Source organism: Lepidochelys kempii, chromosome 3, assembly GCF_965140285.1.
Source record: "Lepidochelys kempii isolate rLepKem1 chromosome 3, rLepKem1.hap1, whole genome shotgun sequence".
Taxonomy (NCBI): Eukaryota; Metazoa; Chordata; order Testudines; family Cheloniidae; genus Lepidochelys; species Lepidochelys kempii.
Window position 1 is genome coordinate 104,396,764 of NC_136382.1, and position 15,966 is coordinate 104,412,729.

A 15,966-nucleotide genomic window follows, 5' to 3' on the forward strand; every position below is an offset into this window, starting at 1 on the left:
AGTTATATAATATATAGACAGACAGAGACCTTCTAAAAACTTTAAAATGTATTACTGGCACGCGAAACCTTAAATTAAAGCGAATAAATGAAGATTCTGCACACCACTTCTGAAAGGTTGCCAACCCCTAATATAGCCCATGAGAGCAACCTACGTGATCTCTGTGCAGCCTGACTGCCACATTGGCTACTGAACTCAGGCTCCCTCTTTTGATAAGGAAAACCGTAAATATCTTAATGAAATGCACACTAAATACCTCCAAGAACATGCCTTAATATCAGGGAGAAGCAAGTCACTTCTATTCTCTGTGCCTCTGTTTTCCTTCCACTGGCATTATAGTTCAGGTCAAGGACCAACTCCTACTCTATGTTTGTATGGTGCCTAGCACACCAATGCATATGTTACCAATGCATATGTTATTCCACATATAGCAAACAGTTACTATTGCACATGCAATAGCTACTATTGCACTTAGACCCATAGATTTCAGGAGGAATATGTGCAGGAATAGAGATTATGGAGCAGTGACTATCTGCAGGATCAGTCACTAAAGTCAGAAAGTCAGGAAAGACAGAAGTTAAGAGCATTTAAGAAGAACAAAAATGTAAAAATACTATAAGTATGCAAAGGATTAAATTCACCTGTGGTTCAGAGGGCCAGTACAAGACACTCTACACAATTTAGAGCCTATATGGGGCCATGCAAAGAGACTGTGGGTGGACTGGCCAGCCATGTGGAGGTGCCTATCCACTCATATTCTATGGAAAGGGTCAGTGTACTAGAATGGCATCATAGGAATGGGGCAAGGCAGGCAAGGGGTAAAGTCCAGTGGATCTAACAATACATGTAACTAGTGCAGAAGGTCTGTAGCTGCTATTCCAATCTATAGGCTTAAATAGTGATCTGAGAGAGCTACACAACAGCCTTACACGCTGGCCTTGGATTGGGAATGTGGATTTCATTGCCCCAACCCCACTACACTTCACCCATGTCAGTATTAAACAAAGATAAGAAATCTGTCAAGATTATAGATAAAGAAGCCAGTAATAAAACAATATATATAGTATTTAACAAAATTTTATTTTTAAGTCCCCATCTGGGTGGTGTTGGAGCAAATAATCATAGCTATTCTGATTTTAAGATTTCACCTCCTTTAAAAGGTGTTAAATCTGATAAAAAGTACATTTTCTTATATAGTTTTTAGAACAAAAATAAAAGTTAGGGGCCAAATTCTCCTCTCACTTGCACTAATTGTATACCAGTTCAATTCAATTAACTTTAATGATGTTTGGCCCAGTTTTCACCAATATGAGAGGACAGAGAGGGCCAAGATGATACATGACTGTTCTATGGAAAACATTGGCTAAATAGCAGGAAATTCAGAGTAGTTGGGGAAACTGATTTGAACATTTTTACGAGAAGTTGTAAAGTGCTAAGCAGATTAAAAAAAAAAAAAGAGGGGGCATGTTAAGATGTAGTAGGCTTAGTATAGCAAGTTATAAAGGACAGTTACAGAAAAAAACATAAAAATGTAAATTGTCATCTGATTTCGGTTAAAAATAAATAGCTTGAATGGATCTTAAGTATTTCTGTTTATATATAAATATGTAAATGTACTTAACTTACATGATCTGGTAGTTTTATGCCTTTTATAGTTACATATAATGTTGATGGGTAACGATTCCTAGGACCCTTTTCCCACCAATCAAAAACCTCAACAACATTTGACTGTGTCCTGGTCCTTGGAGGTGGATAATACAATTGCAGACGTAGTTTCCCATCAATGTTTAGGACTCTGTTTGCACCTACAAGCTAAAAGAGTAATTTAAAAAAATTAAAGAAAATTGCTACTTTTGTTCAAAATTCATACAAGCCATTGATGACACTGACACTTTTGACCAACGAGGGGCTCAACTTACTACTGGGGATAGTTATTATTCCCATGAGTGATGTCCCCACTCTACTCAATGGATTACTCTTGAGAGTAAGCAAGCACTACCCTAGTATGTTTGCAGGATCAAACCCTACTATAATTCAGAAAGCACTACCATTTTTTATGTCTCTCTTCAAACTGGCATTCTTGTGTAATCTTTTTCTTGCATCGATTGAGGCATTACAAGTTACATTTTGTTGAAATAATTCAGAGAAATAAGAATTTGCAATAAATATTTTATCTGTATCATACTGCCACAAAAAGAGAGAAAATTTGTTAAAATAAATTTTGCAAATTAAAAAAAAATTGGTAAAAGATCATATAGCATTTAAGAGAAACTAAATATTTCTGTTAATTTACTCCTATCTGGCCTCAGTCTTAAATGGTGCAGACCTACAATACCTTTAAGTGACATAGACCCAAGAAACATCTACTTCCTGAACAGACACAAAAAACAAATCATCATACCAAGAGGACTCACCATCTATAACCCTCTGACCACTGCATAAAACTCCAAATATGATGAACAGCTCTACAGAAGGACCTCAGAAAAACTGAGGAACCACCTCCTCCACCTTATTCCAGAAGGGCCAACCTCAAACAATAAATCACCACATGCTCCCACACACTGGAATAAAAAAAATAAGGAAAAACATACCTGGAGATTATGCAGGAAACCCAAAACAACTATTAAAAAGCCCTCTTCTCTGATGACAGCCATCCAACATAAAAACAAAAAATAAAACTAACGACAACAACTCCACAACTGATACCACCTTTGAGAGAAACCATGACACCAAGACCCACTAAATGGACACTACTCAACACCCCATCATCAAAGTGCAAGCTGGTCTCCATATTGGAAGAGAAGGTTCAAGGTCTGGAGAAACAAGTATCAACCCTGCATTGCATAAGAAAAACTGAAGATTTCCTGGGCATACGTCAGGATATGCTTCTACAGACACAATGTTCTGAAGAGTCAGAGCAGACTGCGCAGCGGGGACAGGAGGACGGTGAAGAAATCTGGCAGCACGTGACGTCCAGAGGAAGAAAGGGGAGCGTTCACGTACCAGCAACACAGATACAGGTGAGCAACCGTTTTCATGTTCTCTCCCCAGGTACTAATGTGGAAAGTGGACCAGATGATACATCTGAGGGAAGGGAACAGAAGGAGACTCTGCCGATTGGAAGGCATGAGATGCACTGTCCTAGGGATGGGGGTTCCACGACCACTGCTCCCAAGAGAAGGAGGCGGGTGGTGGTGGTCAGGGACTCTCTCCTCAGGGGGACTGAGTCATCTATCTGCCGCCCCGACCGGGAAAACCGAGAAGTCTGTGCTTGCCAGGAGCTAGGATTCACGATGTGACAGAGAGACTGCCGAGACTCATCAAGCCCTCGGATCAGTACCCCTTCCTGCTTCTCCACGTGGGCATCAATGATACTGCCAAAAATGACCATGAGTGGATCACTGTAGACTACGTGGCTCTGGGAAGAAGGATAAAAGAGTTTGAGGTGCAAGTGGTGTTCTCGTCCATCCTCCCCGTGAACGGAAAAGGCCTGAGTAGAAACTGTCGAATCGTGGAAGTCAACGAATGGTTACGCAGGTGGCGTCAGAGAGAAGGCTTTGGATTCTTTGATCATGGGATGGTGTTTCAAGAAGGAGGAGTGCTAGGCTAGATGGGCTCCACCTAACGAAGAGAGGGAAGAGCATCTTCGCAAGCAGGCTGGCTAACCTAGAGAGAAGGGCTTTCAACTAGGTTCACCGGGGGAAGGAGACCAAAGCCCTGAGGTAAGTGGGGACGTGGGATTCCAGGAGGAAGCACGAGCAGGAGAGTGTGACGGGGAGGGCCCCTGCCTCATACTAAGAAAGCAGGACAAACAGCAAGTTATCTCAAGTGCCTATACACAAACGCAAGAAGCCTGGGAAACAAGCAGGGAGAATGGGAAGTCCTGGGATGAGGTGGACAAGGCTTTCTTCCAGCAGCGAACAGAAGTTACTAGATCGCAGGCCCTGGTTCTCACGGGAGCCTTCAATCACCCTGATATCTGCAGAGGGAGAGGAATACAGCAGTGCACAGACAATCCAGGAAGTTTTTGGAAAGTGTAGGGGACAATTTCCTGGTGCAAGTGCTGGAGAAACCAACTAGGAGCAGAGCTCTTCTTGACCTGCTGCTCACAAACTGGGAAGAATTAGTAGGGGAAGCAAAAGTGGATGGGAACCTGGGAGGCAGTGACCATGAGATGGTCGAATTCAGGATCCTGACACAAGGAAGAAAGGAGAGCAGCAGAATACGGACCCTCGACTTCAGAAAAGCAGACTTTGACAACCTCAGGGAACTGATGGGCAGGATCCCCTGGGAGAACAACATGACGGGGAAAGGAGTCCAGGAGAGCTGGCTGTATTTTAAAGAATCCTTATTGAGGTTACAGGGACAAACCACCCCGATGTGTAGAAAGAATAGTAAATATGGCAGGTGACCAGCTTGGCTTAACAGTGAAATCCTTGCTGATCTTAAGCACAAAAAAGAAGCTTACAAGAAGTGGAAGATTAGACAAATGACCAGCGAAGACTACAAAAATATTGCTCGGGCATGCAGGAATGAAATCAGGAAGGCCAAATCACACCTGGAGTTGCAGCTAGCAAGAGATGTGAAGAGTAACAAGAAGGGTTTCTTCAGGTATGTTAGCAACAAGAAGGGGCCCCTTACTGAATGAGGGAGGCAACCTAGTGACAGAGGATGTGGAAAAAGCTAATGTACTCAATGCCTTTTTTGCCTCCGTCTTCACAAACAAGGTCAGCTCCCAGACTACTGCACTGGGCAGCACAGCATGGGGAGGAGGTAACCAGCGCTCTATGGAAAAAGAAGTGGTTTGGGACTATTTAGAAAAGCTGGACGAGCACAAGTCTATGGGGCCAGATGCGCTGCATCCGAGAGTGCTAAAGGAATTGGTGGATGTGATTACAGAGCCATTGGCCATTATCTTTGAAAACTCATGGCGATCGGGGGAGGACCTGGACGACTGGAAAAAGGCTAATGTAGTGCCCGTCTTTAAAAAAGGGAAGAAGGAGGATCCTGGGAACTACAGGCCAGTCAGCCTCACCTCAGTTCCTGGAAAAATCATGGAGCAGGTCCTCAAGGAATCATTTCTGAAGCACTTAGAGGAGAGGAAAGTGATCAGGAACAGTCAGCATGGATTCACCAAGGGCAAGTCATGCCTGACTAATCTAATTGCCTTCAATGATGAGATAACTGGCTCTGTGGATGAGGGGAAAGCAGTGGACATGTTGTTCATTGACTTCAGCAAAGCTTTTGACACGGTCTCCCACAGTGTTCTTGCCAGCAAGTTAAAGAAGAATGGGCTGGATGAATGGACGATAAGGTGGATAGAAAGCCGGCTAGACTGTCGGGCTCAACAGGTAGTTGTCAATGGCTCCATGTCTAGTTGGCAGCCGATATCAAGTGGCATGCCCCAAGGGTCAGTCCTTGGGCCAGTTTTGTTCAATATCCTCATTAATGATCTGGAGGATGGTGCGGATTGCACCCTCAGCAAGTTTGCAGATGACACTAAACTGGGAGGAGAGGTAGATACACTGGAGGGTAGGGACAGGATACAGAGGGACCTAGACAAATTAGAGGATTGGGCCAAAAGAAATCTGATGAGGTTCAACAAGGACAAGTGCAGAGTCCTGCACTTAGGACGGAAGAATCCCAGGCACCGCTACAGACTGGGGACCAAATGGCTTGGCAGCAGTTCTGCAGAAAAGGACCTAGGGGTTACAGTGGACGAGAAGCTGGATATGAGTCAACAGTGTGCCCTTGTTGCCAAGAAGGCCAATGGCATTTTGGGATGTATAAGTAGGAGCATTGCCAACAGATCGAAGGATGTGATCATTCCCCTCTATTCGACATTGGTGAGGCCTCATCTGGAGTACTGTGTCCAGTTTTGGGCCCCACGCTACAAGAAGGATGTGGAAAAATTGGAAAGAGTCCAGTGGAGGGCAACAAAAATGATTAGGGGACTGGAACACATGACTAATGAGGAGTGGCTGAGGGAAGTGGGATTGTTTAATCTGCAGAAGAGAAGAATGAGGGGGGATTTGATAGCTGCTTTTCACTACCTGAAAGGGGGTTCCAAAGAGGATGGATTTAGACTGTTCTCAGTGGTAGTAGATGACAGAACGAGGAGTAATGGTCTCAAGTTGCAGTGGGGGAGGTTTAGGTTGGATATTAGGAAAAGCTTTTTCACTAGGAGGGTGGTGAAACACTGGAATGCATTACCTAGGGAGGTGGTGGAATCTCCTTCCTTTGAAGTCTTTAAGGTCAGGCTTGACAAAGCCGTGGCTGGGATGATTTAGTTGGGGATTGGTCCTGCTTTGAGCAGTGGGTTGGACTAGATGATCTCCTGAGGTCCCTTCCAACCCTGATAGTCTATGATTCTATGAACTCCTTCATAGATTTCTACCACAACTTCAACCACCATCACCCATCTATCAAACTCTCTCTAGAGTACTCCATACCTGCATCTGCTTCCTGGATACCATGATGAGCTTCAGCAATGGAACCCTACAAACAACTATATACAAGAAATTCACAGATCACCTTTACCACCCCAGGCACGCTAAGAAATCTGTTATTTATATCCAGACACTCAGATACCACAGAATTTGCTCCAAAGAGAAAGTCCAGGATACACACCTAAAGATCCTTAGAACTGCCTTCACTAAACAAGAACACTCCACCAGAGAAGTAGATCACATCATGGAAAGGGCCACCATAATACTTGTGGAGAACCTGATTCCATTCAGAAAAAAAAAAGAAAAGACAACCTACTGACTGCACAACCCTAGTTGTCACCTGTCACCCCACACTGGAACTCATACAAAGTATCATCAAATAATTACAACCCATATGTTATGCATATAAGAAGCACACAGAATCTTTTTCAAGGGGATAAGGCAATACGTCCCATCTATTGAGAGTACAATTTAAACATTAAAATCAGCACGTGCTTCCATTCACACACACAGACACCCCAAAAGGTTCTGCAGCTGGATCTTATAGTTACCAGTCCTTAGTGTTGCTCGGTCAGTTCCAGTGGCCAGCTGAAACTGCACACGAGGGAGGGGAGGAGCTGGAGCTGGGTCTCTGTCGGACGCATCTGAAACTCTGATGTTGATGCAGAACAAACCCAGAGTCCCATAGGAATACACCCTTCTTTTACAGTAATAAGTTCCCATAAAAGTCTATGGACCTTGCTGTGTCACACCGGAGCTGTTAATCACGAGGTAGTCAAGATTGCTGCCAATCAGCATTATTTTGGGTTGTTACTGGGAGTATCCGCAGATGTTTCTTATCTCGTCCCTTTGGCTCCACTCTTTATCTTGTCCTTGGGGCATATGCCTTTGCTTTAGGGTTGTCAGCCTGCCATCCGGGTGATTCTGATAATAAGGTTGGTGCCTCTTGACTTCTCCACTCCTCTCTTGACCATCTGGCCCATCAGTACTGGTGCCTCATGTGTCTTCTCTGTTAGCATGCCATACATTCTTCACTCACACACAAAACAGTAAATAATTTCAAAAGAAAGAACTGTAGCCATAACACTTCTATCCTTCTAAAAACAAACAAACAATCATTAACACATAAAGCAAAGAATAAAACCAAAACAATTTCTTCTTACTAATTCAAAGCTAACAAAATAAGCAAAGTTTCCTCGAAGACAATTTCTCCCCATTAGGCTTTTGTAGTGGATTTTATTAAAGATACAGCAGCTCCTGTGTCAATTAGAGCTAGCATAGGAGCATATCTACCCAGCTGGACATAAATACATGGTCGCCCCCCCGGGATCCCAGGTGATTTTACCTATGAACCTCCACTGCTGTGCTCCTACATAATGTGGGGGTTCCCTATCCAGCAGGCCTCCCTCGTTGTCTTCTGGAGGAGGAGGGATAGGAGGAGCGTTGGGGGTTATGCTTGCTACCTCCTTCTGCTGCAATTGTAATTTAAGGGCCTCCCAGTCCGTGCTTCATCCCACTTTTCCTGGCTCTCCCCAAGCTGCATTAGGGTCTGTCAGGCTAGCTGGGGAGCTTTGTCTTAATGGAGTTGTATTCCTTCTCCCCCTCTTGTTGGCACTGCTTAGTGCCCTCTGGGAGGTATCAGGGATCTGGGTATGACCACCCTCCTGGTCCCAAGTTACCCAGTCTATGAGAGCAGCCTCGTGTGAAACCTCCACGGGGTTCTGATATCCCCTTGAAAAAGATTCCATGTGCTTCTTATAAGCATAACACATTTGATGGGGACCACACCCTGAAAGAAATCTTTCCCAGACCCATTCTTCTGGCCTTCAAACAATCCCCCAACCTTGCTAAGTTCATCATCAGAAGCAAGCTCCCCATAGACCAAAACACAGAACTCAAAGCAGCACCAGAACCTGCCAGAACAGATGCAAAACCCACAGACATGTCTCCATCACTACAATCATCAATACTCCCCACAATACAACTTTCAAGATTCATGGGTCCTACACATGCCTATCTCAAAGTGTGGTGTACCTCATCAAATGCACTAACAACAACTATGGAGGTAAAACCAGACACACAATCTCTAAGCTCTCAAATAAACTCATACAGAAAAATGATAAGACAAAAACACCTTATCACGTCTGGATGAATACTTTTCACAAAGCAATCACTCCATATCTGATCTTTCAATACTTGTCCTCAAAGGAAACCTGCACAGCATCTTCAAAAGGTGAGCCTAGGAAATTAAATTCGTATCTCTAATAGACACCACAAACCATGGACTCAACAAGGTTCATAGTTCATTATGCCAAGTTGTAACACACCTCACTGCCTGCTAACCTGTAACTGACCACTTCATTTTAAGTGGTCTCCTACAATGTGTGAATCCCTTAACTATCTGTTCCAGCTTATATTTAGCTTAGACTCTCTGGTTACCTTCCCCAGACCTGAAGAAGAGCTCTGTGAAACTCAAACCCTCCACCAACAGAAGTTGGTCCAATAAAACAGATCACCTCACCTACTTTGTCTTTCCCAAGAGAAAAAGGCATTCATTAATTTATTATAATTTTTCACAAGAAGTAGTTATGTAATATATTGTACTTGGGAAAGAATCCCTATTTGCAACATCACTTTCCTTTGCAACTCCTTTCCAAAGGGAAAAGTCAAAAAAAGATTTAGTTTTAATGTGGTTGTTAAGACAAAATATTATATTTTTAATGTTATTAACAGTTGCACTGTCCATTGAAAAAAGAAAAGGAGTACTTGTGGCACCTTAGAGACTAACCAATTTATTTGAGCATGAGCTTTCGTGAGTTACAGCTCACTTCATCGGATGCATCTGATGAAGTGAGCTGTAACTCACGAAAGCTCATGCTCAAATAAATTGGTTAGTCTCTAAGGTGCCACAAGTACTCCTTTTCTTTTTGCGAATACAGACTAACACGGCTGTTACTCTGAAAACTGTCCATTGAGACTCATTGGATTTCTGCCACAAAGAGCAGCTAGGTCCCTGCTCTTGCCCCCACTTTTTTCATGTCCCAATGAAGGCGCTTCTACAGTCTTCTGGTGGAGGACAGAAGGTGCAGCAGAAGTAGCAACTCTCCCATCTTCCCCAAAGTGAAAAATTCATAACTGAGAGATGAAGTTAAGCCAATCTAAGCCTCTACATAGACACCACTACGTCAGAATTCTTCAATCAACCTAGTTGCCTAGCCTCTCAAGGAAATGGATTTATTATAGTGACAGAAAACCCCTGTCACTGTAGCAAGTATCTATGCTACTGCATTACAATGGGGCAGCTGCAAAGCCACAGGCATACCACTGTAGCGCCTGTAAACATCCCCGAGTAGCATAGCATGACTCAGGGTAAGAGAAAATAAGTGAGCTCTGGAACTTATCCCTTCCATAAGTTAGTTTTTTGCCTACTAGGGGCAGGAGATAGACCACTGTTTGTCAGGATGATTCCCCTTTTGTAGGATTAAGGCGAGTCATGACAATTTCATTATTTTAAGTGGGGGGGGACTCACAGTGCCCCCTCAATATCTGGATTTAACTAAAAGGTCTACTAGAATTTTGAATAGCACTTAAACAGAAGACACTAACTGCTCTTCAGGTAGTACTTCTGGTCCCAGGTGTACAGAGAAGACACCCATGACATTTATCAATTGATTAGCCTTTATTCAGAAGCTTCTGTTTTTTCTGCCAAGTGCTGCACTTGAAAAAGAAAATGTATTTTTTCATGCATTTTGTACATTTAGTTGAGAAATATCCATTTTCTCTATTGCCATACCTATTTTCTCTGTATATCTACATGATCTTTTAATAGCATGAGCGCTCTCTGTCAGAATCTGTCTCTATACCTGTGGTTTAAAATACTTCGTTTGTTTTAAAAAAGTTTCCCAACAAGTAATATGTTTCTTTGAAAAGCTGGCTTTGCCAATTTCTTTTAGATACTTTATGCAGGCTTTTTATTCTACTTTTGGTTGTTGTTTTTTTGTATTTTTAAGTTCACAATACCTTCAGAAATGCCCAAGAGATTTTGTGAAAACCACTTTCCTGAATTTGCACTTCAGAGTTGGCTCTTGCTTCATCCATGCTTAAGAAATCAAGGATCTGCAGATATTAAATTAGAATATATACATACATTACCATTGAGAATGCACTTCTCTGAAGTAATAATTACTACTGACGGTATTTTAGACAGGATTCATGGATTTAAACAAAATTCTCATTTTACTTAATATTATAAAAATATAATTTATGAACTATCCAGTGTCCATATCTACCACAAGTGATATTTAAACACACATACCACCACATCAGTGTTATGATCTTCAAGAACGTAAATCTCTCTCTTTTTTTTTTTTTTTACAAAGTTTCTTATTTCACATCAGTCTCTTTATATTTTTTATAAAAACAATACAAAAGCAATTCTTCACAAACCCTTTATATGTCAAAAAGATCATTTTGGTATACAAATTCTCTTGATTTTCATGGTCTGCAACCAGAATCTCCTCATATCCGACCACTTCTGCAACTTTACACGGCATGCATGTAAAGAAGGCTAACAGCATTTTGGGCTGTATAAGTAGGAGCATTGCCAGCAGATCGAGGGATGTGATCATTCCCTCGATTTTGCATTGGTGAGGCCTTATCTGGAGTACTGTGTCCAGTTTTGGGCCCCACGCTACAAGAAGGATGTGGAAAAATTGGAAAGAGTCCATCAGAGGGCAACAAAAATTATTAGAGGGATGGAACACATAATTTATGAGGAGAGATTGAGGGAACTGGGATATTTAGTCTGCAGAAGAGAATAATGAGAGGGGATTTGATAACTGCTTTCAGCTACCTGAAAGGGGGTTCCAAAGAGGATGGATTTAGACTGTTCTCAGTGGTACTAGATGATAGAACGAGGAGTAATGGTCTCAAGTTGCAGTGGGGGAGGTTTAGGTTGGATATTAGGAAAAACTTTTTCACCAGGAGGGTGGTGAAGCACTGGAATGGGTTACCTAGGGAGGTGGTGGAATCTCCTTCCTTACAAGTTTTCAAGGCCAGGCTTGACAAAGCCCTGGCTGGGATGATTTAGCTGGGGATTGGTCCTGCTTTGAGCAGGGGGTTGGACTAGATGACCTCCTGAGGTCCCTCCCAACCCTGATATTCTATGATTCTATGCATAATATTAGAGTTACAATTGATCTTCAGATTTGTGCCTAAGTAATGCCAGTGAAAACAACAGAAACTGCAGGCTTTCATTTGACAAAGATTTTGTCTCAAACTTTAAAACTGTTTCCATGAAGAGCCTCTATACGCTACTGGAATCACTTCTGTGATAAGCCACCAGGATCCTCTCTCAGTACTTTGAATGTAGTTATTTTATGAAAATTGCAGACCATAAAGGAATATCTGGCACTGTTATCAGATTGCATATGCACAATGTATTTAGAAAAATATATGACAGGGGTATGAAAAAATTATTGATTGTACTAGGTTTCCATTTCCACATTAACACTATATAAACTCTCTTGTATATAGCTATCTATAAATACCGGCTACAGTTACGCTCAAAAACATGTTCGGAACATGCTTTACAATTTTTCCTATAAACATAAATGTATTTGAGGCTGAGGTAGTTATTGCTGTTTGAGTAATGATGAAGGAGAAACAGATGTCTACTTTTTTTTTTAATGGCAAACATGCAAAAAAGTCTGTGGGCTACATGTTGGCTAGCCTTGCTTATGTATACAAGTAGGAGGTGACAGCACTAAGGGGGCAGCCACTATCAGCCTCTGAACTGCTGGTGTTAGGAACCCAAAAAAAGGACAGTGACCCTACCTATTCTTCTGTCAGCAAGAAGTGCCAGTGCAATGAGAGGAGGGTATGCTACACCCTTTTCAAAGGGTACCATAGCTCCCAGTCTGGCGTGCCCCTTTCAGTCCTTTCTGGAAGCATTTTGATTGTGTCAATAAGACACATTCGCCAAAGTATTTATTTATTACCCAGAACAGAATCCTGCTGGGGGAGGGATTTTCAAAACTCCTTAGTATTGGCCTAATTTTACTCCCATTGGCTTCAATGAGAGAACAGCTGGCCAATGTTGAGTGTTTTTTAAAATCTTCACCATAATATATATTCTCTTAAAAAAACTATGGTATTCCAGCAATATAACTGTAAATCATAAATAAAGTGCTGCCAGAAATACACAGTCAGAAAATTGCAACTTGAAAAATTTACTGTAAAATATTTCATCTGTACCTCAAAAAACAGGACTACTTTGGGGCTTTCTTCCGTATCTTGAAGAAAATAACTAAAACGTTCATTAAATATGATTTGTTCCTCCCATTCTGGAAGTGTTGATTTAAATTGTCGGAAATCATAAGGCTGGGTCATAATAGGAAGAATGTGCTCCACTCGCTCTTGTTCATAAAAAGATGAAACCGCCCGGCTGCTGTTTAAAAACAACCAACTGCAATTGTCAATATTTTTCAAAAAAGTAAGCAAAGAACAAAATACTATGACTACTTCAACAACTGTAAACAAAAAAATGTACAAGATATCCATTCTCTTTATTTTAGAAAGAATATTCAATAACCACTGCAGATCCTACTGCAACTGATGAAGTCCAGGGCAATAAGCATAGCTGGAGTTCCAAATCCCAATAATCAAGCATTTTGATTGGGCCTGATCCATAGCCCATTGAAGCCAATACAAATCCCACTGACTTCAGTGGGCTTTGAATCAGGCCCCTCATGGGAATAGGTAAGTGAAACAGAGCTGTAGCTCACGAAAGCTTATGCTCAAATAAATTGGTTAGTCTCTAAGGTGCCACAAGTACTCCTTTTCTTTTTGCAAATATAGACTAACACGACTGCTACTCTGAAACCGGTAAGAAGAATGGAGAACTCACCTTCATTTCAATACTCTTATAGATGTTTTGCCAATAAGCAAAAAGAAATCTCTTATTCAGGCCTCAATATGTTTGTTTGCTTATTCTCAATGAGGCTTCTAAAGATTCTGCCATCTCTCTCTTTGTTTTGGGAGAAGAGTCAATCAGTCACATTGCAAATGTGTGTGTCTGACCAGATACACTGCTACTCTGATAATACATGTGCTCCAAATGTGAAAGAAAACAATAGCGCCATTCCTGCAAACACTTACACATGTACTTTATTTTAAGTATGCAAGTTGTGTGAGGATTTGCAGTGAATAAGACTATATTTATTCTTATAGTTAAACATGTATGTATATGCTTATTTAAGTAATTATTTCCAGCAGAAGCAGGAACATGAAGGTTTTTTTTGGTGGGGTTGGGGGTGGGGGAAAAAAAATCAGTAAAATCACCTATGCTCTTTCTTGACATACAAACCAGTTTTCTGATCAATCACATGAATCTTGACCATGGGATGTGAAACCATGAGATCAGTTTTAAGTCTATCAGTTCGATGGATGTAAACCCCTAACACAAGGCTGTCATCAAAAGCAAGTTTGGATTGAGTACAAACTTCTGGACTGTTCATTTCCTGTATATTTTCTCTAGCAATTTCTGTGTTTTCTTCTAATGCTAAAAGCAAAGAAACAAACAAAAAGATCTTTAAGCAGAGATTAGTGACAAATTATAAGAATTAAAAATCTATTACATTTTCACAGCAAACTTGACATTCGGCTCATTATATTTAGTTCTGTTCTTTATGCAATAGAGTATCATAATACATATATTAACACAAGCATTCTCTACCACTGATTATCAAATAAAAATTAATGAACCACAACTCTTGCTCTTGATTTGCATCAGCTCTTCCCTGAGACTTCAATATACATGTAGCCAGCTACACTAATAAACGACAGTATGTATACCTGTTGTCTTTTATGATTTCAATAGCTACACAATATGCTGTTGAATGGTTATATAATGTGATTAAAAATACCTTACTATCCAAATTGCAAGACTAGCACAAGATCATTTAGCACAATTAGCTGAATCCCCTAGACTACAATAGGCACTTATGGCTTTGCACCCATCTAATTTTCCATGAATTCAGCCCAAAACTAGGAACAGAAAATATGCCATATGCCTCCTTAGCTATTTTATAGTATTATAATGGCATAGGAGCACCACTACAGTTAAGGCTGCATCGTATCATTTGTTTAAAGGTTGACCTTTCTAAGTCCTGTAGAGCAGTGGTTCTCAAACTGTGGGTCAGGACCTCAAAGTGGGTCTCAATCCTGTTTTAATGGGGTTGCGAGGACTGGCTTAGACTTGCTGGGGCCCGGAGCCAAAGCTGGAGCCCGAGGGGCTCAGGTTACAGGCCCCCTGCGTGAGGCTGAAGTCCTTGGGCTTCAGCTTTGGCTCCCCCTTCCCAGGGTGGTGGGGGTTGGGCTTTGGCCGCTCCTGCCCAAGGGCAGCAGGGCTTGGCGGGGGTGGGAGGGGAGCACACAGGCTTCAGTTCCCCCTCCTGGAGGCATGTAGTTAATTTTTGTCATCAGAAGGGAGTCATATGCAATGAAGTTTGAGAACCCCTGCTCTAGATTGAACATGCTTAGTCGGATTTCTTTGAAATTTGGTGTGCCTCATGTGGGTGCGTGGTAGAGTTAGTGACCCAAATTTGGGATCATTTGAGACAGGGATTCTGGAGATGTATGCTCTGGGGAAAATAGCCGTTTTAAAAAAAATTTCTAGGTGGGTATTTCTTTTTCCCAGAGCTAGAGATTAAACAATTGATGTCATGCAGAGCAAAATGGTCTCAATCTGTTCAGTTTTACCTAAAGCAGTGCACAGCACCCACTAAATCTTTGGGGGACCCAAACTGAGAACAGCATTTAAGAAAAATGTACATTTTTTACACTGCGCATGCACCAATACAGAAAAACAGCTAGAGGTTTTCCAGTCCCACCATTTTACATGCTTTGAAGCTCAATTCTTGTAAATGGTCTAACATCTGAATAGCTAATCAGACTATTTTTAAATTGATTATGCCTTACAAGGTGCAGGGTAATGGTAGAGACCACATTTGGGGTCATTTGAAGGGGGTGGCTTCTGAGTTACAGGCCCTCCCAAGAAACTGGTTTCCTTTTGCTGCCTTGTACTGTTAAACTGAGAGACAATTATGACTGGATGAACCACAGACCTCATTGAGACCCATGGCTGTGAACTCACACTTCAGTTTAACATAACTGAGGATATATTAATCACAAGCCCCTACCTAAGACAAAAGGAGTTTTAGACTGAGGGGCTGGAGGTTGCTACAATTTGTGAGAGTCATGGGTGCCAAAATTATTTTGAGGGAACGTAATTAAAGTCTACAGGGCGGGGAGAGAGATGACGTGTGAATGCTTCCTGGAAGGGAATGGGAGGGGCATTAGGGGATGGAGGAGTGGGAGACTGGGGGAGAGATATGGACATTGGGTTTAGGGCTGTAGTGAGGGAAAAGGGGTCATGGTGATGGATGGTAGGGGAGGCAAGAGAGGCTGGGGGCTCAGATAAAGCCAACCCCCACAACGGCCTCAGCTCTGTCAGTGC

General features: G+C 41.9%; 1 protein-coding gene across 8 annotated transcripts in view; it reads right to left on the reverse strand.

Moving 5' to 3' along the window:
* AHI1 (Abelson helper integration site 1) overlaps nt 1-15,966 on the reverse strand; it is a 188,530-nt gene that overhangs the window by 141,765 nt on the left and 30,799 nt on the right. For 7 of the 8 annotated variants that reach the window (XM_073337381.2, XM_073337386.2, XM_073337385.2 and 4 more), the window contains 4 exons: nt 13,791-14,010; nt 12,705-12,897; nt 10,470-10,565; nt 1,627-1,812 (listed from right to left, as the gene is read on the reverse strand). In XM_073337381.2, the coding sequence (XP_073193482.1) occupies nt 1,627-1,812; nt 10,470-10,565; nt 12,705-12,897; nt 13,791-14,010 (695 nt within the window). The remainder of the gene's footprint in view (nt 1-1,626; nt 1,813-10,469; nt 10,566-12,704; nt 12,898-13,790; nt 14,011-15,966) is intronic. The other variant, XM_073337383.2, reaches the window with a different exon arrangement.